Source organism: Eretmochelys imbricata, chromosome 1, assembly GCF_965152235.1.
Source record: "Eretmochelys imbricata isolate rEreImb1 chromosome 1, rEreImb1.hap1, whole genome shotgun sequence".
Taxonomy (NCBI): Eukaryota; Metazoa; Chordata; order Testudines; family Cheloniidae; genus Eretmochelys; species Eretmochelys imbricata.
This window is the reverse complement of record NC_135572.1, coordinates 197724873-197752821: the sequence shown is the minus strand read 5'-3', so window position 1 is coordinate 197752821 and position 27949 is coordinate 197724873. Positions and strand designations below refer to the sequence as shown.

At 39.6% G+C, this 27949-nt stretch overlaps 2 protein-coding genes across 3 annotated transcripts; one reads left to right on the top strand and one right to left on the bottom strand.

Moving 5' to 3' along the window:
• Positions 1-1705: 1705 nt before the first annotated feature.
• On the bottom strand, positions 1706-7839 carry RPL24 (ribosomal protein L24). The gene is made up of 6 exons (XM_077821296.1): positions 7706-7839; positions 7502-7577; positions 6050-6160; positions 3244-3380; positions 2551-2614; positions 1706-1839 (listed from the first exon to the last, which is right to left on the bottom strand). The coding sequence occupies exons 1-6, from the start codon at positions 7708-7710 to the stop codon at positions 1759-1761; spliced, it is 474 nt and encodes a 157-aa protein (XP_077677422.1). The 5' UTR covers positions 7711-7839; the 3' UTR covers positions 1706-1758.
• Positions 7840-7947: 108 nt separating this feature from the next.
• Positions 7948-27213, top strand: CEP97 (centrosomal protein 97). 2 transcript variants are annotated; one of them, XM_077821239.1, is made up of 11 exons: positions 7948-8096; positions 10921-11063; positions 13396-13554; positions 14011-14112; positions 15205-15318; positions 16412-16578; positions 17335-17499; positions 17789-17922; positions 18511-19288; positions 21142-21217; positions 22085-27213. In XM_077821239.1, exons 1-11 carry the CDS (start codon positions 8045-8047, stop codon positions 22808-22810), a joined length of 2616 nt encoding a protein of 871 aa, XP_077677365.1. In that variant the 5' UTR covers positions 7948-8044; the 3' UTR covers positions 22811-27213. The 2 variants fall into 2 exon arrangements, with proteins under 2 accessions (XP_077677365.1, XP_077677372.1); XM_077821246.1 differs by lacking the exon at positions 7948-8096 and adding an exon at positions 8507-8621.
• Positions 27214-27949: the final 736 nt, after the last annotated feature.

Below are 27949 nucleotides of genomic sequence, written 5' to 3'. Positions count from 1 at the left end.
ATGAGTTAATTAAATTTGTGACTGAACTCCTTGGGGAAGAATTGCATGTTCTGTTCTGTTTTACCCACATTCTGCCATATATTTCATGTTATAGCAATCTCGAATGATGACCCAGCACATGTTCGTTTTAAGAACACTTTCACAGCAGGTTTGCCAAAATGCAAAGGTGGTACCAACGTGAGATTTCTAAGCATAACTACAGCACTCGACCCAAAGTTTAAGAATCTGGAGTTCCTTCCAAAATTGGAGAGGTACGAGGTGTGGAGAATGCTTTCGGATGTCTTAAAAGAGCAACGCTCCAATGTGGAAATTACAGAACCCCGAACCACAAAAAAAGAAAAATCAACCTTCTGCTGGTGGCATCTGACTCATGATGAAAATGAAAATGCGTCGGTCCACTCCGCTTTGGATCGTTATTGAGCAGAACTCGTCATCATCATGGACGTATGTATTCTGGAATGGTGGGTGAAGCATGAAGGGACATATGAATCTTTAGCACATCTGACATGTAAATATCTTCCAATGCCAGCTACAACAGTGCCATGTGAATGCCTGTTCTCACTTTTAGGCGACAGTGTAAACAAGACGCGGACAGCATGATCTCCTGCAAATTGTGACCAAACTTGTTTGTCTGAGCGATTGGCTGAAGTAGGACTGAGTGGATTGGTAGGTTTTAAAGTTTTACATTGTTTTATTTTTTAATGCAGTTATTTTTTGTACATAATTCTACATTTGTAAGTTCAACTTTCATTATACAGAGGTTGCACTATTTTTGTTTTTTACAGTGCAAATTTTTGTAATAAAAAGTAAATATAAGTGAGCACTGTACACATTGTATTCTGTGTTGTAACTGAACTCAATATATTTGAAAATGTATAAAGCATCCAAAAATATTTAAATAAATGGTATTCATTATTAACAGTGTGATTAATCGCAATAAATTTTTTTAATCACTTGACAGCCCTATTTTAAACCCTTGACCCTTCTTAAAAGTCTCCTTTATGCCACTCACCTCACACCATTTGAGTGGGGTTTATACTTAGTGTGGTGGTATTCTGACCCTCCAGCAGTCTCCTGAAAGAAATCAGCTTTACTCATACCACTGCACAGTGCGGACCTAGCATCCTATTTCAAAGCCTAGAGGACCCTGCTTGTACCGTAGGGCAGATCCCTCCAGCAAGTGCAATTACCAGCAACCCAGAAAGCAAAGTATAATTTCTAAGGGTACGTCTACACAGCAAAGAAAAACCCAGGGCTGGCCCGTGCCAGCTCGCTCAGGAGGCTCCAGCTGTGAGGTTGTTTCGTTGCTGTGTAGACTTCTGGACCCAGATTGAGAGCCCAAGCTCTGGAACCCTCCTGCCACGCAGGGTCCTATTGCATGGGCTCCAGCCTGAGCCCAGATGTCTACATAGCAATGAAACAGCTGTGCAACCCGAGTCAGTTGACACGGGTCAGCTGTGGGCGACAAGTTGCTGTGTCGACACACCTTAAGAGTGCCTTATTGGAATCCGGTATGTTTAACAGTTGAACTAAGCCAGTTACTACTGTATGTAATTGTGGTTACATTTGATTTTGTTGCCTTCCAATAGTAAAGGTAAATTTTTTGTACAGGAAGTGGGTATATTTTCATTACCTAGTCAGCCAAAGCAGACTATCATTCTTTAAATGAGCCCATATATTTAAAACAAATAAAACACTGCACAAGTTATGAAAGTCAGTCAGATGTTTATTTAATGTAACCAACTACTGTTTGACAAGTTAGCGCTTTCCACCAACACGAGGAGCAGAAACTTTCACTGGCTTCATAATCTTTTGTTTAGGTGCAGCCTTTGTGGGAGCCTGTAAAGAGACATTAAATATGATTGCGGGGGATGAAATTTAGTTCTCCAAACAAATATTTCCATTTTTGGCTCTGAAAAGCTTTGCTAAATCATTTAATTAGGACATTTATGTCAAGCCTACTCCAGGTAAGACACCAAAGAACTGACTGACACAGCATAATATTGTCAACACTATAGATATATGCTGCATTACCATTACTCACTTCAGCATGCCCTTATCACAGTTTAAACTCAAGTATTCATGTAATGCAAAGAGAGCATAATGCTACTAATTACATGGAGGACAAAGTAGATCTGTTGCTTCCCAAAATAGGCATACATCAACACATTAATACACAGTCACTTATAGGGATATTGGACTAATTATTTAGCCAAAAAGTCTTCTCTCAGAGACAGATCACAAGATAGCAGTATTTTAAGCATAAGATTATTCTTCCAGATATTGTTCATCCTGAATAACCTGTGTTGAGCTTTAACATAGACTGGGCAATGTGGTTTTGATATCAGAATGCTGAAGCTCAGAATTCTGGTAAAGGAAACCCCAAGTCTCCAGTTAAAACGTTTTGCACTACCATATACTACTGTTTCAGAGTAGCAGCCGTGTTAGTTTGTATTCGCAAAAAGAAAAGGAGTACTTGTGGCACCTTAGAGGCTAACAAATTTATTTGAGCACTCAAACAGCACCTATTCATTGCCTAATGGATGTTACCTTTGTTGTAGAGGGTGTAGACTTCTTGGTTGCCTGCTTAGCCTTCTTGGCTTCTTTGGCAGCCCTGTTAATTATATTTATAGCAAGAACTATGAACAAATTCACAGCTATTTATTTTTCCCACTCACCCTTATCGCTCCCTTTCAAAAATGAAGCCAAGTTCTATTTAAATAAAGTAATTAAAAAGTTCCCATGAGACTAAAACTTAAAATTAAGATATGTTGGCTCTCCTATCTTCAGCCACATCAAGCATCCCAAAAGGTTCATCAAGGCCCTTAGATTAGTTATATAACAAGATACTTGAGTATCATGATAAACTACATTTCCCATGTCCTGAACTCTTCTCAGCATTTCAGAAATTACCACCTCATCCATCTTGTCTCTCTATATTTCCTCACAAATTTTAATTAAATATTAGTAAAATGGCAAGTCTCGTTAAGAAACCCTGACCTCATACCCAAGTATTGAAATAATGCTAAATTTTTAAAAGCTCAAGCAATATTAACAAATTTTATGTGATTTAGTATTTTACAGTCCCAACAATTAGTAGCTAATCTCTCTAAGTTTGTTTTCAACAGCCTGCAGCATGCAAAGCACAGAGCTCTTCCACAGTTTAGGGATTTGTAAAGGAAATCATAATCCATAATTTTGGAAATACTAAGGAGATTGCTGCAACTGACTAAAGATTCTCACCTAATCGCTTGTTCCCGCTGGGCCTTTCGCACTTCAGGCTTCTGATTTCTCTTGGCCATTATTTCAGCCAAAGATGCACCAGTGATAGCCCTCTGGAACTTGACTGCACGGCGTGTGCGCTTCTTTTGTATTTCTTCCTAAAATGGAGAGGTTTAAAATAATTAGTGCTACAAAAACAACCAAAAATACAAACAAAAAACCCCACAAGGGGCAATTAGCAAAGTGGATGTTGTGATGTCCAATTTATCTGCAGCTATTGAATTACTGTGGTATCTCAGATACTTCAAACAGGAAATTACTGTCTTGGCAAATATTGACTAATGGCAACCACTATCTCCACTTTATGTGCAGAATCCAACAGTATAATAGTCACTGAATTCACAGACCATTACAAAGTATAGAAAATAGCCAGCTAAAAATTAAATTTTTTAATCAGAAATTCCCTGTGACTGACTAGAAACAGAATGCCAATTAGCTGCATCAAGCTTATTCATTCTAATGGTCATGGAATGAACTTCCAAACATAAGATGAATCTTTCGGAAATACTACAAAACCTTCCCCTTTGGCAAAAGCTTTCCCTCCATACCAGAATATCAGCTACACTGCTCTCCAGACCTCTTCCCAAAGTCCTACATTCAAGAACAGCTTTCTATAACCCCAAAAGGAAGAAGAATCAAGAGAGGCTGCTTGGACACTGCAAGGGGCTTCAACACTGCCACCCTATTTTAAGTGGCAGATACTCAGGGATCACAGTGAAGAACAGCTGTACAAAAACCATAACATTATGTCAGGCAAGGAAGAACAATAAAACTGTTAAGTGTAAAAAATTGAAATCAAAAGCGTGTCTTGTTACAGTGTCGTTTTGGTAACAGGTTAACTGTAATCCTCAGGAGTACCATTTATCTAAATAGCATTCATTTGATAACTCACTGTGCTAGTGAACGTTTTGCAATTCTTATACCAAAAATGCACATTTGTTACCTTTTGTGCTTTTAATGTCCAGGCCTCAATTTTAAAAACTTGCATATAACTTTAGCTACATATCCCCAGTGACTTTTGCTGGAGTTGTGAAGAGAGAGTTTAGGAGGTTTCTGGCTAAGGGCTTATTTCACTAGACTTTTATGATTGCCCATTAACTTAGATACTCAACCCCTGAGAAAAGGCTAGTGTGGACACTCCCAATGCATTTGTTCCACGATGCAAAGGTTTGCTCTTGTTCTGGGGTTGACTGGAACAACTGCCTGGGGAATTAACCCAAGGGTTTAAAAGAAAAAAAAGAAAAAGCAGTATAGACCACTGGTTCTCAACCAGGGGCCTGGGGCCTTCTGGGGGGCCGCAAGCAGGGCCTGCATTAGACTTGCTGAGGCCCAGGGCAGAAAGCTGAAGCCCCACCACAAGGGGCTGAAGCCCAGGGCCCCAAGCCCCACCACCTAGGACTGAAGCTAAAGCCTGAGCACCTTAGCTTTGCAGGGCCCCCTGTGGAATGGGCCCCAGGCAATTGCCCTGCTTGCTACCCCTTAACAGTGGCCCTGGCTTTTATATGCAGAAAAAACAGTTGTAGCAGATGGGCCATGGAGTTTTTTTGAGCATATTGGGGAGGCCTCAGAAAGAAAGAGGTTGATAACCCCTGGTTGTAGACATATCCCAGCCATACTTCTCTGTTCCAATCAAGCCAAATGCTAAAAAGCCTCCTAACTTACTATGATTTTACAGAACACTGATTACGATCTTTAAAAACCCAGGTCCCTGGAACATAAATAAGGCCACTGGAAATATATACAGAAGAAATACCATACTGTAGCCCTGATGAAAATGCTTTTGTATCTCCAAAGATACAACTTCACAGCCAAAATTTTCAGACGGGAGCATTTTTGATACCAGCTGTTTGCAAAGATAACATTCTAAAACCAGTTTACCATACCACCACAAGCAGTGCATTTATAAAATTTCACTTTTAGAAAAACAAAAACAAAATAATCAAAGTTACCACCAATGGATTAACTAGAACCCCACTGTATGCCGATCAACTTTTAAGTCATGAACTGTTAATCAGTTTGTCAGTGCCTAGCCCAGCATGGCCCTGACTGCGGCCTCAAGGTACTACTGAAACATACATTTGTAGTTTGTGCTCAACAAATATCCACCTTTCAAATGTGAACCAACATAATAATATCTGCCCAAGACTGCAGGCATGGCGTCAGATTACCAGTCTTTATTTCAACGTGCTTGTCGTTAGCAAAGCCACGAGTCTAAGTATTGGAACTACACATAGTGTTTGTGTGGGAATGTCTTCACAGTCATGAGGGCTTGAAAAACCTCTTTACAAACATGAAGGTTTACAGAACTCAGTGGTTTAGACTCCCTATGGCGTCCAGAGAAACTTTTCACTTACCTGCTTGTCAGTGGCAGCCAGGGGTGAAAGTAAGTCTAGGGACTTACCAGTACGGGGCTGGTCTGGGGCTGGCTCTGGCCCCCAAAAGAGGGCCTCAGGCGGAAGAGGAAGGGCTGGGGAGGGTCAGAGCCAGCCCCAGCCCACCCTGTACCAACAAGTGCCTTCTTCCCCCTCCCCAGGGTAACAGTGGCAGCTGGCGGCTCTGGCAGCGGTTTAAAGGGTCGGGGGCTCCAGCTGCTGCTGGAAGCCGCAGGCCCTTTAAATTGCACCTGGGGAAGCCGATCCACCCCAGTACGCCGTACCGGCTTACTTTCACCTCTTGGTGGCAGCTAGATCGATTTTTCCAGGATACCCAGGAAACCATTCTTGAAAGTTTAAAGTAGTATTAGTCACAACACATGAAGTATACTTACAGACTGCCCTTTCTTGTGTTTGCGCCTGTACAGAACAGTCCAGTTGATCTGACGAGGGTTCCTCTTGGAAAGAAAGGCAGACTCGCATTTTGCATTCAAAAACTGGAAAACCTGGGAAGTCGAACAAATATTTTTAAGGCAACTTTGTTTCTAGTAAAATACCAACAACCACAAATGACGTTTTATGTTAGGTATCCTTTCCACCTCACTGATGCATTGAAGTCTTTAACTCTTTTTTTTCTTAATTAAAATATGGCCTCTTCTAAAGCAGAATTCAAATACGTGTACATGACATCACATTTAAAAATCTTTTGAGATTAAAATAAACTCTACATTGTTAATAAGAAAAATGGTCTGTTATAGTACAGAAACATTCTTCTGTGGAACATAGCATCCGAGTGCAAATTAAGACTATTTTCTAGGCTTATGTTTGATAATGTGCATGCTAGTCTTTTCATGGCAGAAATAACACGGAAATGCTATACGATATTTGAAAGTAAAGAAATTCAAACTCCAACTTATATCCCTGCTTTCCATTTAAGCAACTGGGTGACCAATGAAAGCATAAACATTAAACACAAATTTCAAGACTTGAGTTGATGGTTATACTGCGTGTCAAGCTAAATGTCTGACTCCTCCACTAAGTACAAACAACTAAGTACACAGGAGCTGGAAGCAGGCAGTTCTTTGATAAAACTAACGATTAATGCTTTAATACTGATCCTTGATCACATGATAGTGAATGCCTAACATCAAAATTTCACCAAAATCCCCCCTCTCATAATGTTCACCATGTCAAGCTATGCTCTCAAGAGTAAGCAGGCCGATGTGGTACCAATTGTGTAGTACAATCTATGCTTTAAAAAAAAGTCATCCCCACCTGGGGGGCGAGAAGGGAAAAAGAGATAACGCCAAGATAAAAAATGTCAGTACATTTAGGCCAGTGTTTGCAGTGAGATTCACTACTGTACTACTCGAGGTGGGGTAAACCCTACTGGTTACAGGGAAACAAAAGACCTTCGGTCTCCAAAAAATGATCATCTGTCTGAAGTTTAATCTTAGCGAGCCAGACACAGTGAACTCCTTTCCACTCAGCGTATTGGCCTTGGCAGCACAAACGGGTGAATCAACCTACTTGGGATTCAAAACTTTCGGCAGGGCCTAGTGATTTTCAGACCTGATGCGTAAAGCCACCCCTTTCCCAGCCCCGAGTGAACTACTCAGGCCACAGCATGGACGCTGCCTGCCAGACCCAGGCGCACCACAGACCCCTCGCCAGGGCGGCCAGGACACGAGGCCCCAGCGCGCAGCCCCCCCCCCCCCCCGCTCGGGCCGCCGGTCGCTTCCATCCAGCAGCCAGGCGGGATTCGAGCCGGTGCCACGACCCCGCGCAGGGCAGCGCTCTGCCCCACCCCCCCGGCCCTGGGCCCCGCTCCGAGCCCGGCTCCTCACCTTGCCGTCCGTGCGGGCGTAGCGGCGGCCGTGACCCGGGTAGATCTTGTAGCCGCTGAAGCTGCACAGCTCGACCCTGCGGGGGAGGGGAGGGGAGAGAAAGCAGAGCGGGTTAGCGCCGCGCAGGAGCCCGGCCCCGTGGCGGGGGCTCGGCCCGGAGGATGGGGCCGGATGGTCTCGCCGTTCGCCGGCGGCGGCACTTACTTCATGATGGCGCCGCCAGCCCCAACGACTCCAGCGGCCAAAAAAAAGAGAGGATCATGGGAAACTGCCTTCTATACCCGGCGCAGAGCACGCTGGGAAACGCCTGCCGCGCGGTGCATCACGGGAGGCAGCGGCCCGGCTTCAGTCCGAGAGGGAGTTTCTCTCCCCCCCACCCCCCTCCCAACTCCTTTAAAAATGGCCGTTGGCGGCGACGTGGGGCTTCTCGTCCAGGGGGTTCGCAGCTAAAATACCCAGAAATTATTTTTTTCCTCGCGGCTTAAAGCAGCCAATCAGCGCGTGCGGCGCCCGGTTGCCTGGTGTCGTTAGCAAGCGGGAAGTATGGCGGCGGCAAGGAGCGAGGCGGCTACGTCGGCTCTGGGAGCCAGGGAAGGTATCGGGGGCACTGGGGACCGGCCGGGTGGGTTACAGGGATCCTGGGGACTCTTGGTAGCCGGGCTCAGGGGTTTACTTAGTGTCTTTTCTCCTACCCTTTTAGTAGGTTGGTCGCGCGTTGCATTATGGGATTTGTAGTTTTTTCCTTAGCACAGCCTGGGTGTTAGCTCAGGGAGTGGACTACAAATTCCAGAGGGCTTTGCGCTCCCCCCACAACAGTGCTGGTGCATGGGGCGCAGAGGGATCAACTAAAGTGGGGGCTGTGGTCGCTCGCGGAGCCCATTAATGGGGGTGCAACTGGGGGAGGGGAGGCTAGGCGAGTCGGTCCCTTCCCCATTCAGGTCATGTCAGAAAGGGGGGGGGGTTACCTGTCCTTTTCTCCCTTCCCCCACAAAACAGTGAGCTGAGAGAGACCATGAGACAATAGCACTGGTTGCCATCCACCTTCCCGTTGCCAGAGTGGTGCTGAAATCACCCCACGAGATGTGGCTGGGTTTCGGGTGTGGGGGAGGCTCTGTTGCAAGTAAGCAGCTGACATCCAGTCCCACAGGTGTATGTAAATAACAACAAACAGTTCCTAAAATATCCTGTTCGCTGTTCGGGGGGCTTTCCTTCATGAGTGAGAGAGCTAAAACAGAAGTTGTTTTATCTGTTTAAAAATGTAGGCCTTATTGCAAAGATAACCTTATAAATAAGAAATATACCTTGTTTCCCTGAATTTCCAGACAGCTTTTATGTTTCTATTGCTATTATAGCTTTTGTAGGTAGCATTGCCACTGCTGCTATTCAGAATTCTGTGGACAAGTGTGAACTTGACAAAAGTAATGTGCGGTTAACTCTGATTCTGTTTGGGAAAGCGACCAGCAGACATAACTGTTAATTTTGTATTTAGCCTATCAGTTCAGTGCTTGAAAACTGTTCTTCACCAACAGTCTCTTTTTAGCCATAGCATGCTTCCAGCAGGAGTATAAGAATGTAGTCATATAGAACCTATATTGATTGTCAGAACTGATTGTTTCCTACTACCACAGAGTTTGACACTGGAGGGTCGTGGTCTGCTACTGAGCTGATGGTGGGAGGGGAACCAGCAGTGGGTAGGAATGGGAGAGTGGTTTACATGTGCTGTAAATAGGATACAGTCAGTACCTCCTCCTAAGCTGGGTTAATATCTGAAAGAGCTAATTGGAAGCTGTAGATCCTGAAGCTTTAGTGGTCTAAGTTTCACTTATTTTGGAGACTGCCCCTCCTTCTCAGCTCTGTTACGACAAGTGCTTTCATCTGGAATGTTTTAACTCTGTCCCCAGAGTTAAGTGGTGGGTCTCAACTTTTTAGAATTTTGTCTTGCCCAAAATATATCTGGACTCAAGCACTGCATACTTTTACTGTGTACTGTTTGCTCAGGCTTTCCACTAGAGGCAGTGCTGGAATCTGGAACAGTTAGCCCATCAGTTAGCATTTCCCGATTTCTGGACCTTATGGGAAAGTTAGTTTGATGCTGTGTAGAGTTGTAATATGCATTACAGCTGGCCAGAGAACAACTATTCTGTTTTGTGACAACTTTTAAGGTTTTGAAATTTTTTGTTTCACATTGGAATGAAAACAAAACCTTTTGGACATTTTTTGTGAAACAGAATTGTGTCAAGTTTCCACCCAGAAAGTCCACTTGAAGATCAGAAATCTTCCCATCAGAAACTTTGTTGAAATCTGTGTCTCCTCAAAACATTAAAGCTTTGATGAAACAGCATTTTTCAAAAACAACAATAAAAAAAATTTTGTCAGAAAAATTCCAATCAGTCTAGTATACATGCTCCCAGTTTAGCAGGTGGGGAGTGGGGAAAACCTTTCCAGCGACACATGGGAAGATTTCTCTGTATTGGGACTTAAGCCATTTAAAAGAAAAAACTCCTTCCCCTTAAGTTGGTGTAAATAGACAACCTTCCAGATAAAAAAACAATGCAGTCATTTTCCTGAATGTGCAGACTGCCCCAGCACTTCTGCTGCTCGTAGCTTTCCCAAGAAGCCGCAGAATGAAATTAATAAGACTCTGCTCTGTTTTGTTATTGCTATTCAGAGTAGTGTCATGAATCTCCTCGACTTCCTATTAATGGGATTGCTCGCTGGGAAAGAATTACAAATCTTTGTTAGCTCTTATTTCCACTAAATATAGTGATCCCTTTTTTGCAGTTTTCAGAGGAGCAGCCGTGTTAGTCTGTACTCGCAAAAAGAAAAGGAGTACTTGTGGCACCTTCTCTTATGACTACTACAACAAAGGAGATCGGATTTTTTGAAAGGCAAGGGATATATTAAATTTTTCATTACCAGAATCATGGTAAAAGATGATGAGAAGATTTGGTGACTGGGATGGAAAATTTTCACAGCATTTTTTCAAGGCTGAAGCATTATAATATTGTTTGTAGAGCCATTATAGCTACCTGTCAGTCTGAGATACTTATATGGCACCTATTACTTTATTATCACAGTCTTGAATGTTTTACATACCCCTACATATCTGTGAGGTAGAGAATTATTGCTGCTTTAGAAGGGGAACTGAGACACACAGAACCTAAGTGACTTGCCAAAGGTCACACAGGAAAGTCTGTGGTGGAATATGGACTCCCAAGTCTCAAGGTAGTGTCCTAATCGCTGGGTCACCCTTCTTCTCATTTATTCAGTCTGAAATATTCATTTGACAAAGTCTCAGAGATGCAAATGATAGAATTCAGTTATTTCTCTCTAGTCATGAATACAAGTCTGTTTATATTGCTTGCGAATTGGCCGCACACGTGCTCATACTTTACTTCTTTTTCCCCCCTTTCTCCAAGGTTCGGTAGTTAATTGGTCAGGTCAGGGGTTGCAAAAGTTGGATCCAACATTACCCTGTGATGCTGACGTTCATACTCTAATTCTGGATAAAAACCAAATAATTAAACTGGAACACCTGGAGAAGTGCAGGAACTTAATGCAGGTCAGTATTATATGGTTCGAGTTGGCCATGAAATAACTTAACCACACTGTGCTTGTTAAAATAATTCTGTCACAAGAATGAATGAATTGAGCTCAAAAAATTCCTTTTTCATAGTAAACTAACTACGCAACTTCCTATATTTCTGAATGGACGAGGTGATAGCTAAAAATTAGAGACTTTTTTTCAGTCCAGTACAGGTCTGCAGCTGATAGTAGCACAAATTGTCTCCCTGGTTACCTATATAATTCAGAGAAAAATTATTTCATTGTCTTAAAAAAATGCTGGTGCCTGGTACTCGGATATTGAGTGAACTCAGTTCCTAGTGAAGTCAAAAGTAATCTTAATGCTTAATGCTTGACTCAACCATAATAATGTTCTTTTAACATAAATTTTCCATGTGTAATAAATATGTATGTATATAGTACTTTCCATCCTTGGATTTCAGAGCAGTTTACAAAGAGAGTGCATCATTATCCTTATTTTACATGTGGTGTAGCTGAGGTGCTAGGAGGTTTAGTGACTCAAAAGGTCACACACACTGGCACAGCTAGATGTAGACGCCTATCTCATGACTTTTAGTGCTATGCCCTGTCACCAGACCATGCAGTCCTCCTTTCATTTGCACTCTCTTAAACAGGACTCTTTTCAGTTTAACCTATAGTTCATCTTTGTTCCGTTTTGTCAAAAAACTTTTTATTGGTGCTTAAAAAGAAAAATACTTAGTTTATTTTCATGCCTTTATAACTACTGCTATCACAAATTCCAATATCACTTTTAGGGCAATCCGTCTAATAGCCAGGCCTTTGCAACATAAAATGTAAGACCATAGTTATAAGTGAGTCCTGTGCTAATGTATGTAAACTTCCAAGTTACACAATATACAACTGCTAAAATGAATTGACTGGTAAATTGAAATGTGGTGTAAAAATTTATTAACACAAGTAGAGGTGAAGAAAAAAATAAATGTAAAACAGGATAAAATACAAGAAGCAAAAATGCTAACTGTAAAATTAAATGGTTTTACATTCTGACACTAATGCCCTGAGCCACTTAGGCCTTGATTCTGCAAATACTAATGTCCATGCTTAACTTTAGTCCCAGGAGTAGTCTGTTGAAATGAATAGGGCTATTCATAGTAGTAAAGTTAAACACGTGCATACGTGTTTGTAGGATCAGGGCACTGGTCTCCACAGGACATCTCTAACAAGTCCAAGTCCATCATTAACTATCATTCGACGTACTTCCAGCCAGACATGAATAACAGTCTTTTTGAGTTCCCTTATTAGCTTCCAGAGGAGAATCTAAACTAATACATGAAAGGAGTCTTTCAAGCCCAGTGCTCACAATATTGGCTTAGGAGAATGTTGTTTTAATTTGTGCTTTGACTGTTCATGTAGGAATTCATCATTCCTAAAGCCCATACATTACATTTGGGATGGACTAGGATTTAGATTTATTATACCTGCTTGGAGCTACAAATGCGCTGGGAGTTCACACAAGTAAATTTCAATTCCGGCTAAAATTACAGTAGAAAAACAGAGTAGTTAATCCTTTTCACAGCTGAACCACAGGTTCTATTGTATCAGAGTAACTATAACAAAGAAATTATCGGTTTTACTACTTGGTGTTGACGTATCAAAAATATGTACGAGGTCAGTTTTTCATGACGCTTTCATATTAAAGCATATATTGGTATCAGTGCATGGTAGCTTCACCATGGTTAAAGGGCAGTAAGTGTGTTTTCAATATGGATTCAAGTTTTCTGAGAGTTCTTGACTGTAGAATTAACATTTGCCTGGGTCTTAATCCTTGCTGACAAATTCTTAGAGTAGAAAGTGGCCATTATACGTGGTCTGTATTTAAAACATAATTAAAAATTACTCTTTTTCTGGGGATAAAAACTATTTTTTAACAGTTGTGTAAAATATTTTATTTTTTTATTCTCTACTATGGTGAGGATAAGCAAGTAGATTTTGATCCTGGAATAGTACATTTTCATGGTGAGTTTGCAAAGCTGATTTAAAATACTGATTACCAGTTACTAAATTCATTCTAGGTTTCAGTTTCTTTGGTTTCAGCAGGTAAAAGCCCAGGTGAATTTGTCCCAGTTTGTTGTATGAGATTTTAAGAGTTTGATGAAGAAAGAGTCTGTATAGTTCTGCAATTTGTCTTGTCCACCTTATCCTTTTGTGTGAAAATGGAAAATCTAGATTCATAGTATTTTTGCTGGATTGGATATTTAGCTGTTAAATCAGAGCAAGATCTCTGATAGGCTGTGTTGTTCATACGCTTTGATAGTAAATATAAAACATTTCTTATATTCAATCTACAGCTATCTGTAGCCAACAATCGACTTGTAAGGATGATGGGTGTGGCAAAACTGACGCAGCTCCGGGTATTAAACTTGCCTCACAACAGTATTGGTTATGTGGAAGGGCTGAAGGATCTGGTGCACTTGGAGTGGCTAAACCTGGCAGGAAATAACCTTAAGGTGAAATATTTATTCTTTGTACGTTTTCTGAAATCTGTATTTCCGACGGTAGTGGGTAAATTGGAAAATACTGAAAAAACATCCCGGCATAGCCTAATTCTGTTCCATTTTTGTGCCCACTAAATTCCCATTCACTTTAATGGGATTATTTGTGTCTTTCCAGTCTCTGAAGTGGAGAAAGGTAGTATTTGTGTAAGGGATCTCCTAGGAAAACTGACCTAAATAACTGAATCCCAAAATATAAAGGGATTTGGGTAATCTTTTGAAATGCAGGTCAGATACTAAACTTAATAATCTCATTTTTAATATAGTTATATTAACAATGTAGTTTTGAAATGGTACAGTTTGTCCAGTCTAATTGGCTTCAGAAAAGATTGCAGAATGTTGATATCAACTTTTATTTAATAGAAAAAGAAAGTCTTAGAGTAACTAATATGATTATTTCTCTTGTTGTAGACCATAGATCAGATCAATAGCTGCACATCTCTTCAACATCTTGATTTGTCAGATAACAATATACCTCAGATAGGAGATCTCTCCAAGCTTTTGTCTCTAAAGGTAAATGCTTCCTTACCTTTCTGTCTTTGGACTATTCTTTGCAAAAAACAGTTAGCATTTTTCATTATCCATTCACTTTTAAAAGCATTTTAATTAATCACCATAATTGCTGTACTACAGAGGTATGTAAAAATTTATTATCCCCATTTTAAAGATGAAGAGATTGAGGCAGAGCATTTGTGATTCACTTGTGATCAATCTTTAATTTTTGTCCCAGGCCACATAGTGAATTGGTGTGAGAGTAGTGGTGAGAACTTAAGTTCCTGGCTCCCAGTTCTCTTCTCAGGCTATGTCTACACTACTGCAGTAACTCCTAGAATATCAGGGTTGAAAGGGACCTCAGGAGATCATCAAGTCCAACCTCCTGCTCAAAGCAGGACCAATCCCCAATTTTTGTCCCAGATCCCGTAATGGCCCCCTCAAGGATTGAACTCACAACCCTGGGTTTAGCAGGTCAATGCTCAAACCACTGAGCTATCCCTCCTCCCCCAACGTAGCTGGCGTCGACGTACCTTAGGTCGAGTTACTGTGGGGTCTACACCGTGAGGGGTCGACGGAAGAAAATCTCCCGTCAACTTACCTTACTTTTCTCGTCATGGGTAGAGTACAGGGATTGACTGGAGAGCGATCTGCAGTCAATTTGGTGGGTCTTTACTAGACTTGCTAAACCGATCGCTGGTGGATTGATCTCAGAGCATCAATCCCCGCGGTAGTATAGACCTGCCCTCAGAATAAACTACTCCTCCTCCTCTTAAGTACTGGATCGGAACAAAGCAAGTTCTGCTACCTCTTTTGCACTGAACTGTCTGCATAGGAGAAAGATACGTTTCCAAATGTACTTTTAAAAATATCGGTAGTTAGAAACTTTAAACCCGTACATTTTATAAAGGGAAATTTTGCTTTTAAATGTGAGGTTTTTTCAAGGTATTGCTATTTCCCTGACTATAACAACCAATAATCTCTTTGCAAACACTGGCAAATCTTTACATTGTCATTTCACTGTGTGTGTGTTCTGCAGCTATCACTGTTCACAACGTTCATGTTTTGACAAAAAAAAGCATACATTTCATTACAATATTTTTTGTTTCATAGACTCTGCTGCTGCATGGAAATATTATAACCTCACTTCGTATGGCATCTGTTTGCCTACCTCAAAGTCTGATTATTCTCTCTTTAGCAGAAAATGAAATCAGAGACTTGAACGAGGTAAGAATGTGGAATATTTATCCTCAAATTTTTACTTACAATAAAAAAGGATAGTTCTTTTGAGAGCAAAGTATCAAGAATGTATGTAAAATTGGCTTTGCTTTCTCCAAATATGCTAGACTACTGGAGTTTATTTATACTCATTTGTTTCTGTAGTAAAGATTCATTCAGTGAACTACTACACGAACCAGCTGATCCTCTGGTTTGGATGTTTTCCTTAAAACCAAAAAGAAATGTGTTGGGATGGAAGTTTTAACTTTCAGCTGTCGTTTTTCCCCTTCCTTGTTTAATTGCTCAAAGATCCCAAAAGTCCAGTCCAAGGGCGAGATGTTGCCTACAAATTGATAAAATAAATGCTCCTGGCTTTTCTTCCTGTATCTACAGAGTGAGAACAAATCTGACCAGCTGCTGGCTTTCACAGCTGAGAAATCCAACAAACAATTTCTGTTCTCAAAAGGATAGGTCTGAAGTGCACAGCCTGGACCCAAACTTTTCCTAAAATTTGTATTCATAGCTTTGGTTTGGGCCCATCTCTGTTCTGTTCTTTTACCATGAAGCAGATGGCAAATAGTCTGGCTATAGTTGTTTGTTGTTATTATTTATTTTATTTTAAAAATTATATAAATAAGTAGTTGCTCCTGCCAAATTGTCAGCATAGCCTTCATGTTGGAGGGACCCCTTAATTTGGTCGGATTTACATTCCTCCGTCCTTTTCCTTAGGATCACATGGTCACAGTCCATCTTTTCTACTGATTGGCCTGACCATCGAAAGACATTCTTCTCTCCTGTGCTGATGCAGAATAACACAAATATTTAATCATACTATACCTATCCGGGCACTGAAAGGAGGTGATTCTTTCCGAAGGCCATGGGGGTTGCTGTGTTGCAGGAAAGTGGTTGGTTACATGACAGTGGTGTTCACAGTATTGTTAGTATTTCTTTCTTTTTTTGAAGTAGTGTATGTGTTGCAAGTAAAAGTTACCGCATCTATAATGCTGGTACTCTGCCCAAGATGTCTAACCAATGGAAATGCATTACGTTTTATAAACATGGAGTAGTTCTCTTCTGTCAACAAAGACATCATTTGTTACAGATTTCTTTCTTGGCTTCCTTTCCTGAGTTGGAGCAGTTGTCAATTATGAACAACCCTTGTGTGATGGCCACACCTTCTATTCCTGGATTTGACTATCGGCCATATATTGTCAGCTGGTGTCTGAATCTTAAAGTTCTGGATGGATATGTGATTTCTCAGAAAGAGAGGTGAAATAATTTTTTTAATTGCTCTTTTTAAATTGGTTCATATGTCTGGATAAAGTGAAGTAGTATATTATTTTTGTGTGAGCGGAAATGTATCTCCGGATCAACTGTACTTATCCATTCTGTCTTTGTTTGTTTGCTACTATATGCTTCGAGTTTAGAGGAAAAAATACTCAGTCTCTGCTTTGTCATGATTCATTTAATTGTGAATAGATATTCTGGACATGGTATGTATCTGTCGGTATATTACTGCTCCCTGACTGGATGAGCATAACTCTTATAAGGTTTACAGTGTGAATACTCACAATTTAAAATTCACTGTGTACTTTCTGTGAATATTCTGCAGTATATACTTATAAAGTTTTTCAGTGAACATTCCTGCTAATAAACTCATTCATCCATATGTTTATAGACTACAAAAAGGGCCATAAACACAGGTGAAGTGAATAAATTTAAAAAATTGAACAGAGAATGGTAGGTGAAGAGCATTGCCAGCCCATGGACTAGAATATCAGTTGCAGAATAGATCTTCTACTTCACAGCCTCTTTTTTTTTTTTTTTTGTGAGGGATTCTTATCCATCAGCTCCTCTGAAGATCCCAGTTTCTTTGGCCTTTGTGCAGGGGAACATGCTTTGCATTTATATGGCAAAGGCATGCAGTAAAAGAAAAGTTACAAAGAGAGCTTAGCAATAAGAAAATGACTTGTATACAACTATGATTTTATGCCAAGACAATGACTGTGCGTTTTCTCCCCCCAGTTTGAAAGCAGAATGGCTTTACAGTCAAGGTAAAGGACGATCATATCGACCTGGCCAGCATGTTCAGTTAGTCCAGTATCTGGCCACTGTTTGTCCTCTTACCGCTACATTTGGTCTCCAGACTGAAGAGGATGCCAAACTGGAAAAAATACTGAGTAAGCAGAGGTAAGGACATTTTAGCTTGAACTATTGATGGCACTTAGTAAGTACTGTTCTATTCAACTGAGGGGTTTTAAGGATAATCTAATTAATTTTGACAGTTTAGGACCAGGTCTTGCGAGCCCTAACTGTTGTAAGGTGGCTTCAGTGAAACTTCTTGTATGTGTAAGGATTTGTACAGTCAGCCCCTTGTTTTAGAATGGTTTAACCAATTTTTTTTCCACAGAATAGCTGGTAGTTCCCTTCTGCACCACTAGAGAGATTTTAAAATTACTTGGATTTTGTTTCTGTTTAGGCTCCACCAGAAGCAGTTGATGTACCAAAGCCAAAATGAAGGGCTGCCTACATCCTCTATTCCCAACAAAGCGGTGCCTGCTATGTATGAACACAACAGTCCAACCCAAAGGCCCCAGATAATTCCTGAAAGTGGTAAGATCCAAATCTGCTACTGTGAGCTACTGTTCACTGTGGAAATGAACAAAATAGCTGTTTGCACACAAATAACTTTGTGAAGGGAAAATTGGCAATGTAGTGCTACTCTGGAACAGATCCTTCAGATCTTTATTGTATTTGTTTGGATTGTTTTTAACTTAAGTAATACAGGTATTGATATACTTTGTTGTCTAATACCACTTTCATCACTTATTCAGATCTTGAAAACAGTCACTAATGAGATTAATAAGTAACTAATAATAATACCTTCTATTAGCTCATTACTTCCGTTATGTGCCTACTACTTTTTGACTGTTCTGTCTAGTTAGACATTTCTTCTTCGGAGGGACAATTTCTTACTGTTTTTCTATAGTATACAGCACCCTGGCATATAATGGGGTTCCCAAATGCTACTGCAATATCTATGTTAAATAATCATATGATTGCCATTGTTAGCACTTCAGATACTATTATTATTCAGTAAGTACTTGGGTTGATTTAAATAAATAAATACCTATTGATTTAAATAAACAAATTATATATTTAAATACTGTGTAGTCTAAATTTGGCTTTCTGATCATCTAGAACCTGTTATCCAAAGGAATTCTTGGGTTGGGCCAGGCTCCAGTGATGACCATTCCTATGCAGTTAAGAATGTCTTTCTGGCTTCAGTGCAAGCTGAAAGAAGCTGTCACAATGAGCTGTACCTGGAGGACATACAGACTGATGAGGACAAACTGAACTGCAGCCTTCTGTCCTCAGAGTCTACTTTTATGCCAGTAGCTTCAGGACTGTCTCCAGTATCTCCCACTACAGAATTAAGGCTACATGGAATCAATTTGAACCTAGAAGAAGATGATAATACAGTGATTGTATTTGTGAAGGAGGTCAATAAAGATGAGGATGATAAGCAGGAAAAGACTTCTTGGGTTACAAATGAGTGTTCCATCAAAACAGCAGAAATTGTGGAAACTCAAGAGGAAGATAATGAGGATGGAATATTGCCTTCCCCTAGTCCAGCAACAGTCACTGCTAACCCAACTGCGAGTATTAATGACTGTTTCGCATCATCTGTTGACCAAGTTCTGTGCAGCCACCTCAAGCCCCCATTAACTGATGATGAACCATTAATTAAAAATCTTTATACTGAGCAAACTATAGAGAGAAATTCTACTGATGCATCAGCTGCTGTTGACCAAGATGCTGAACTTCAAAGAATGAACAAAGCGGCCACCAAGCTTCAAGCCTGTTGGAGGGGATTCCACACAAGAAACTACCATCCCAGAGCCAAGGAAGTGCGTTACGAAATTCGGCTAAGCAGAATGCAAGAGCATATTGTTTTCTTAACTGATGAAGTAAGAAAGTAAGTCAGAAGTTTTATTTTATGTTCTTATTCTCAAAACTGAATTAATGTAATTAGAACAGAAAAAATAACTTGTTCTAATGCATTTCAGAATGAGTATAAACTTATCTTGGCTTATGGAACTATTTCTATGGCTGTGACTCTATGCACAGTAGCTCTTTTGTATGCTAACACAGAACTACTATGATCACAGCAGGAGTCAGCTTTCTCTTCCATCTCCCTTATCAGCATGTATGTAACTCCCCTCTCTTCACTCTATAGCTCTATCTACACGCGTTTGGTTAAAGGGAAATTTTCTCTCTTCTTCATCCTCCCACACTCAGGACAATAGACTCTAATATTAAGGCAAAATAAGGGAGCATAAAGCAACTATACTTTGACATTCTCTTAAAGTTCAGCAAGAGTATGAGTGGTTCTGAATGTGAAAGATGGTCGTCCAGGATCCATGCTGAGATCACAGTAAATCAATGTTTGGGGTATTCGTTTTTAATATGAGGTTCTTCTCTGAAAAGTGGCTATGTAACAAGGCATCATAGGAGTCCAACGTTTGTATGATTTCATCTCAAAGTTGCTCAGTTTACAAGATTATTTTCAGAGTAACAGCCGTGTTAGTCTGTATTCGCAAAAAGAAAAGGAGTACTTGTGGCACCTTAGAGACTAACCAATTTATTTGAGCATGAGCTTCATGCTCAAATAAATTGGTTAGTCTCTAAGGTGCCACAAGTACTCCTTTTCTTTTTTCAAGATTATTTTGTCAGCCCTGCAGACTCAACCTGGGATCTGAGTGAAGATCTAGGATCATTCTATCTCATTACAAGTAATAAAGATTCTGTGAGTCAAATTAGACCCTCAGTGACACCTTTGAAATCCCATTGCTTTCAGATGATGCCTATGGTTATATAGGTGCAATCCATTAACCTATGGTTGGGTTTGAAGAGGTTCATGCAGAACCTTTATTACTGATGTTGATGCATGAAAAGGGAAATATCTCAGCTTGGCTCTTGGAGCTCAGTTTGAGTTATGGAGCTAGAAGTTAGAAAAGCATTGGATAAAGTGAGCAAACTTTATACAAAACCAGTGAGACACAATAAAATACGACCTCATAATGCCACTTTCAGTGGTACTTTACAGAAGAGAAACACTTCACAGTCGTTTGTTTGTAATTACCCATGTCTTAAAGCTGATGGGAAGCAAAATTGACCTGGCCTGGCGGATCCCTTACTAGAAAGTTGTCTGCTAATAGCTGTATTGTTTGTCACTAGCAGTTTGAAAAATGTGTGTAGAAACCCACAGTGGGTTTCACTTTTTTCCATGACTGACCAAAATGATGGATGTGTCTGTGAAAAGAAGAGGAGGACTTGTGGTACCTTAGAGACTAACAAATTTATTTGCTCAAATAAATTTGTTAGTCTCTGAGGTGCCACAAGTCCTCCTTTTCTTTTTGCGGATACAGACTAACACGGCTGCTACTCTGAAAGCTGTGAAAAGAGTTTCACAGAAGGAAGTGAGAGCTCTCTGATAGGGAGTTCTATAGAAACAGTTAAACAGTATGAGGACCCTGTGTCCTTCAGATACAAAGGATGTTCAGTAGACCATGGAGAATGGAGTACAAAAAGCTTTAATGGTGAGCAGGATAGTAGTTTTCTCCAACAGTATTTGAAGTCTGTTCAGCAGCTAAAAGATGCTGATAAGTCAAGTTGCAATATTTAAATGTTTGCCCTGTAGTATCTTTCAAGAATAGCCTCATATAAAATTATACATTTATACAAATGTACTGGTATTTTCAACCAAAAAAAACCCACTGCTTTATTTCAGTATTTAAAGTGAAATATCTTGGGTGTGTGTGTGTGTAGATTAAGAAAAGAAAGAGAAGAAGAGAGGATTCAAAAACTTGTACAAGAGGAGGCTGTCAGATACCTTTGGAACCAGGTAAGCCTCTTTCTTTCTCTCTCCCTCTTTTTCCTATTTAAAGATTAACTAAAAAGCATGCTTCTAAATACATATTCTTTTTAAGTATGAAAAGTATAGCTCATCCTTGCAAAACTGACCTTGCATGCTAGATGCATTACTAGAAGGTTATCTGCTAATTGGCTATATTGCCTGCCATTAGAACTCTAGAAAAAGTACGCAGAACTGTCTGCAACATTAGAAACTTAACTATGTTCTAATAACTAAAAATCAGTTTAGAATAGAAGTAAGGAGAAAATACAGAAGAAGGTAAATGAGTCAACTGGGTGAAACCGGGAAGCAAAACTGACTTGGCATGGTGGATCCCTTACTAGAAAGTTCTGTTAATAGCTATATTGTCTGCCACTAGCAGTTTGAAAATGTGTGTAGAAATCCACATTGGGCTTAGTGAAAGAATAACTGGCTATTGCCAGATTATTCTCTGAGTGACTTAAGACTATGAAGCCATACTAATTGTTCTTTAACTAAATTCTAACTCTGAAAGGTTGATGCTACATCTTATAGGTGGACCTCTTTCAAAGAGTTGGGTACTTCTGTAGTTGTAGTACCAGGACAGTGAAACCTTTATATTCTTTTAAACATGTCTTGTCCTTTCTTAAAATCTTCCTCAATGGTTTTGCTTCTTTTCCCTTTCATCCCGTCCCCTCCCCTCTTCTGTTCAACAGTGGGAAGTTCATCTTTCCCTTCTTTGAGGCAAAGTGCACTTACTTTTTATTTAGTTCTTATATCTTACATTGAATATTAGATTGACTGCCAATTTACAAAACATTCCTAAGAAGCAAAGTATGTTATTCCATCATGAAATCTTTTTTTCCCTATGGTTTACAGGTTAGATCCCTTCAGCAGTGGCAACTTTCAGTGAACCAAAACCTTAGCACTTGGCAGCTTGGTGCTTCTGCATCAAGTACTTTGTGTCCATCCAAACTATCTGTCCAGTCATCTGGGCTCAATCAAGAAAACTCTCCTGTTGGTAGTTCTACCTGGTTGGTTTCAGCTACTGAAGCTCTTCATGAGAAAACTTTACCTGAGTTCCCAGATTCTGGCTTTCACTCCTCTATAACTGACCAAACTCATGTTAATGACTCTCATGGCTCTGAAAAGAGTTCCACAGAAGGAAATGAGAGCTCTCTGATTGGGAATTCTATAGAAACAGGCAAACCGTGTGGAGATCCTGTCTCAGAATGTATTTCAGATACAGAGGGTGTCCAGGCAGACCATGAGGAATGGAGTCAAGAGAGCTCAAATAGTGAGCAGGACAGTAGTCTTCTCCAACAATACTTGACGTCAGTTCAGCAGCTCGAAGAGGCTGATGACAGGACAAATTGCAGTGATGGGACAGAAAGGAGTAGGCCACAGACAGCTGCATCAGTAGAAAAACAGGACTCTTTGTCAGACTCTGTTTCTGTAAATGTCTCTCAAGATGTACCTTCACCTGCACAAAATGAAATTAATCAGACACCAGAAAGTTACAAATTGAATTCAGGAGTAGTGGAAGGGAAGCAAACAGAATGTGATGCTTCATTTCAGGAACTGCATGTTGGCATAGCTGTGTAGTGGGCTTAGCTCCATGGAAAATTAGGGAATACAGTTAACTTTTTTTTTTGCCGTTTATACAGAATTTGTATTCTTTTCATATATTCTATTCTGGATTCCCAAACCCATTTTACCGGAAAGGCTTAACTTTTAATAGCATCTTGAATGTTGATGCTAACTATGCTAAAATGCATATTTATTGAATGTTGATGTTAACTATGCTAAACTGAAATGAGCAAAGTTCTGTGGTGGACGTAATGCACTTTATTTCTGAATGACTCTTGTAGCTTAATAACTGGTTTTCATAAAGTATAATTCAAAGGATTATGATTTTTTCCTATTGGCTCAATTCAGCTAAAGTAGATAAGCTTTAGTAAGTTTTTATTTTTCCTAAAAGTCAGAGCTTAAGTTCATGTTCTGTGCAAATAAGGAAACAGCATGGGAAAAGACAGGAATAGAGGAAGAATGAAGACTATCTCTGCATGTATTGATATAAACTGACAGGAAACAGGATAACAGAAATCACTTAATAGAGCTTCTGTGGACCCGAACTTAGGTATCTGTCAAGATTTTCAAAAATAAGTGCTCTAAAACTTGAATCCCAAGTCACTGACAGGACAGGTTGCAAGTGATGGGGCAGTAGGCCACAGACAGCTGCATCCGCAGAAAAACAAGATTCTTTTAGGTCTTTTTTTTAAAGACAATTGAAGCTCCTGGGTGCTCTGAACCTTTGAAAATAGGCCATTTATTTAGAAGCCTAAATATGGACTTAGGAGAGTCAAACTTTAGGGATGCATCTTTAAAACAAGTCTTGACCCTTGTCTCCCGTTCGGCCCAATCGTACTGTCCTTTCTCAGGTAAGACTCATGGTAGGGTCAATGGCAGTATTTCGTGAGTTAGGGCTCCAAAAGGATCTAGTAACATAAGCATATGCAGTGTCCCTCTCTGCCAAGTGAAACGCAGCAATGTGTGGTAGGAACAAGATGAAAACATAGTTTTGGAGGGAGCCATACTGGTGTGGTTAAAATGGAGGCCTGATTACCTAATTAGAAGTATTGAACCTCCACGAAGATGGCCCTGTTATCTGCTGGTATCTCAGGTGTAAATATTAGAAGGAAATTCCATGAGTTGAAACTGTTTCCTGCCCCTTAGTGGGTTTTTTCCCATGTAAAGGAGCATTAAACATTTGACACTAATTGGTTTTAATTAATTGTAAACATGTGTGTCTCAATGTGCTGATTTAGTTTTGCTTCACCTTCCTTTTAAACTCTGGGGAAGCGGTGACAGCAGATAAAGTATAAATGGCAGTTAGGCATAATGCAAACCCCACTTTATCCTGTTATACCTTGTTCAGGGAAATAAAATCTTCAGTATGGCACAAAAGTAGCAATAGAAAATTATTGTGCCATGTAATTTGGAAAGGTCATCAGTAAAATAAAAAAATCAGCAAACGCACTGCGAGGCTGAACCTCCAAATCACTAGTCTTGCATTTTGCAACATGAGAGATCAATGCTCTTTGAATTGTGTGTGAATTTCTCTGAGGTCAGTGCAACTAATCACATGAACAAAGATAATTTTCACAAGGTCAGCTATTGCTTCTTCAAATATAAAGTGATTTTTCCAAACATGTCACCCTATTAAATTCTGGAGATTATTATTTTTTAAAAGTCTTGATTCCCAGTCCCTATTAGGTCCTAAGGATGGAATTCATCCCCGTGCAGACAGTTGGCAGAAAGCCACTGAACCACTTAAGTCCCCAAAATAGAGCTGAAATGGAACTCAAGTAGTGTATGGGCCTTTTACCAGCCCAGTGCACAGGCGTGAACTTCACCTTGAAAGAATAAAGCTTATCTTTATATATAGTACAACCTTCTTTTTTTCTAGAAGTCATGGGGATGTTATATACATATTGGGTAATCTGGGAATTCTTGTTGTAATTAAGAAGCTAGGGCACTTGACTCTGTTCTGAATAATGAGAATATTTAGATAATTGAGGTTGAAATATATTAAATATACATGTTGCCACCTAATGCTAGTTAAAACATATCTGTAGTGTAATTGAGTTGGCATTTAGATGATCTAAGGAGATGTGAGTTCTCTACTTCCATTGAAATCAATGGCTGTTGGGGATCTCTGCCTCTTTCAGGATGGGGCCCCTAGGGGGTTGGTGATTTTGTATCAATCTGGTGTGGAACTGTCAGGTATCTCTTTAAAGGGACTTGGAGCATTCCATTAAGTGTGAGAAGATTTCTCTGCAGTACACAAAACAGTTGCCAAATGTTGAAAGGAATCACTAAGTTCTCACTCTAGTGACAGAATGAGAGTGTAATAGATCTCATGTTGAAAATTTAATTTCTTTGGATAAGAACAGTATCAATTACTGAAGACTTTAATTTTGCTATTTTATATAAAAGTGCCTCATTTGCTGCCAGGAACTAAGCTGAGAAGAGTCAACATATGTTGTGTAAGTGCCAAAAGGTAATACCTTCATAAAACTAATTTTCCATGGAAGCCATAGAAGTTCATAGTATTCCCTGTAGTCGTAGGACTTGCAAACACAAATGCACGAAGACTTTTATTTTACCTGATATCTATATCAACTGTTACTTGTAACCTGTACATCCAACTCTCTATATAACATCCAAAAATCTTTCATTTTGTGAAGATTTAGCAAAATATATACCAACTTATAATATTCAGCTGTATCTTGTTTACTTTTTCAAAAGCTTTGAAGCACAATATCTCTTATGTTGTTGTTCGATATCTTGCATGTGTAGAAAATAAATTGCCTAAATTTAGCATATTTAAATGTCAGAGAAAGATTTGGATTAATAACTTTTGCAGGATTAGAAGTAATTAGTTGTACATAAGCAAAAGTATTGTGTTGAGCAGCATGAAATAAAAGGCTAAATAATACCTTAAATATGGAAAGGAAAAGAGATAATGAAAGATAAAGCTGAAAAATAGCAAACAGCATGATGAAATAGTGAAATCAATGGGAGTTCTGAGTATATAATGAATTTAGAATCTGTTGCTGTAGATACTTGAGTGGTGACTAATCTGTCCTCTACATCTCCCCACCCTTTATGCTGTTTGGTAAACAAAATGAATGAGCGCTCTAAGGGAGAGCTTTCCAAAAGCATGAAGCAGTGGTCTAACACCGCTCTCATTCACTTCAAAGGAAGCAGAGTTAGGCTTACACTGAGTGCTCTTGCAAATCCCACCCTAGAAGTTTATCGTCGTTACAGAAATGCTTTTCTCAGAGTGCAGCGAAAACATTAAGATTACAAGTTTGGTTTGATCATTCTAAAACATAAGTATCGCTGGACAAATAGCTGTGGAAGCCCTTGATAAGTTAAATGGTGCAAGTGTAACAACTTTTTTAGATTTATTTCTAGGAGACCCCATAACATGCATGCTACATCTAATAAGAAAATGTACTTATCAGCCAATCTGTGTATGTATGCAAATAAGCTCATTTTTCTGAACAACATAGAATGCCATTGAGCTTGCAAGTTGTTCATGATTATATTATTTTAGGTATATTGACTTATGACCTTTGTACACAATGTCTATAGAACTCCAAGCCTTATTACCACTTGTGGCAGATTGTTTGGGGAACTGGCCAAACTGAAGAAATGGAAGATGTGTTCCTCTGAATCTACTTTAATTCATTTTATTTGAGTTGAAAATGTCTAATTTGAAATGGAGATGACTTGAATGAAAATGCAGTATAAAGCCGGTCGGTTCCTCTGCTTTAACTAGTGGAAAGGAGACACTATTTATTTTTTCCTTGAGGATTGTGCCACTCAATTAAGTAAACTTATAGTGAAGCCTTTTCAAAAAAGTATTTTAATAGACCATTTTCCTACTGTAACTTTCTCAGAAGTTTTTCACACAACATTTTTTGGTCCCATGGTTTGTCTTGGTGGCCAAGACTTATGCTATCTTAAATGTTCACATCACTTCAGCAAAAAGTAAAGGACTTAAGACACTTAACTCTTATAAACTATTTAATAGTATTACAATAAGAGGTGCTTTAACCGTGAATAAGTGCCATACCAAATCTTAACTTACAGAACTAATAGATGTAAATAGTAATATAGGAGACTACTTTATGGCTTGGTTACATATAAATTCAGTGGGCCAAATTCACCCTTAGTGTAATTTCTCTGAAATTAATTTTAAGTTTGAATCTTTCACAGTAGTATTCTACCTCTAACCTAGTCTTAAAAAAAACAATTAGGCCTTGATTTGTCTTTATACTTCACTATTTTCTGTGAAGAATGTTGAGTGGTTAAACTGGTACAATTTGTATATTTTCTATGATTGTTTACATGTATGAATTTATTGGTTCTGATATTTAGTTTGTACCTCTGAGTTTTGATTTTTAAATAAATTTGTACACTGATTGGATGTTTGAGCTTGGTGTTAAGTTTATACAAATGTTAGTCACATTTTCTGTAGTGCCTTTAATCTGAAGCTCTAAGTGATTTACAAATATGAAAATCAATAAATCATAGTAGTCAGTAAGGTAGGTATTTTATGCTTGGATGCAGAGAGGTAAAGAGGTTAAGGGCCCACCTTACTACTGATGAAAATTGGAGCAGGACAGGGTCTTAAGTGACTTGCCTAAAGTTATGAATCAAATTGACAGCCATGATTTTTGGGGTCCTGACTCCCAGTCCCCTGCTTCAAACTGTTTTTCAGGTTGTCTTATGATCAGATTAGGAGGGCTTGGAGGTGTTTTGCACAAAACCATGATTTCTGGGCAGAGGATACAACAAATTTGCTCCTCCATTTTTAGATCTTTTGCCTCACATTGTTGGTTGTCCCTGCACAATCTTCTTTCCTCACAAAGGACTAAGGCAATGGATGACATCCTGGGGGGAAAAAAAGCAGAGCTTAAACAGTTGAAGCAAGTAGCTGTTGAGCTGAATTAATTTAGAAGTGCAGAGAGCTAAAGAGTCAAAGCAACATGAGACTTTGCTTTTTTCAAAGTGAATATAAGGTGTGAAAAGGCAATTGCACAGGGGGAAAGGGTAGTGGGATGGTTAGTGCCCAATCAAAATCCTGGGGCACTGTTAGCCAACGGCCAAGGATGTTTGGTGAGGTGCCAGCTATGCCCATTTATACCATCCGTGACTTTAACCGCTAGG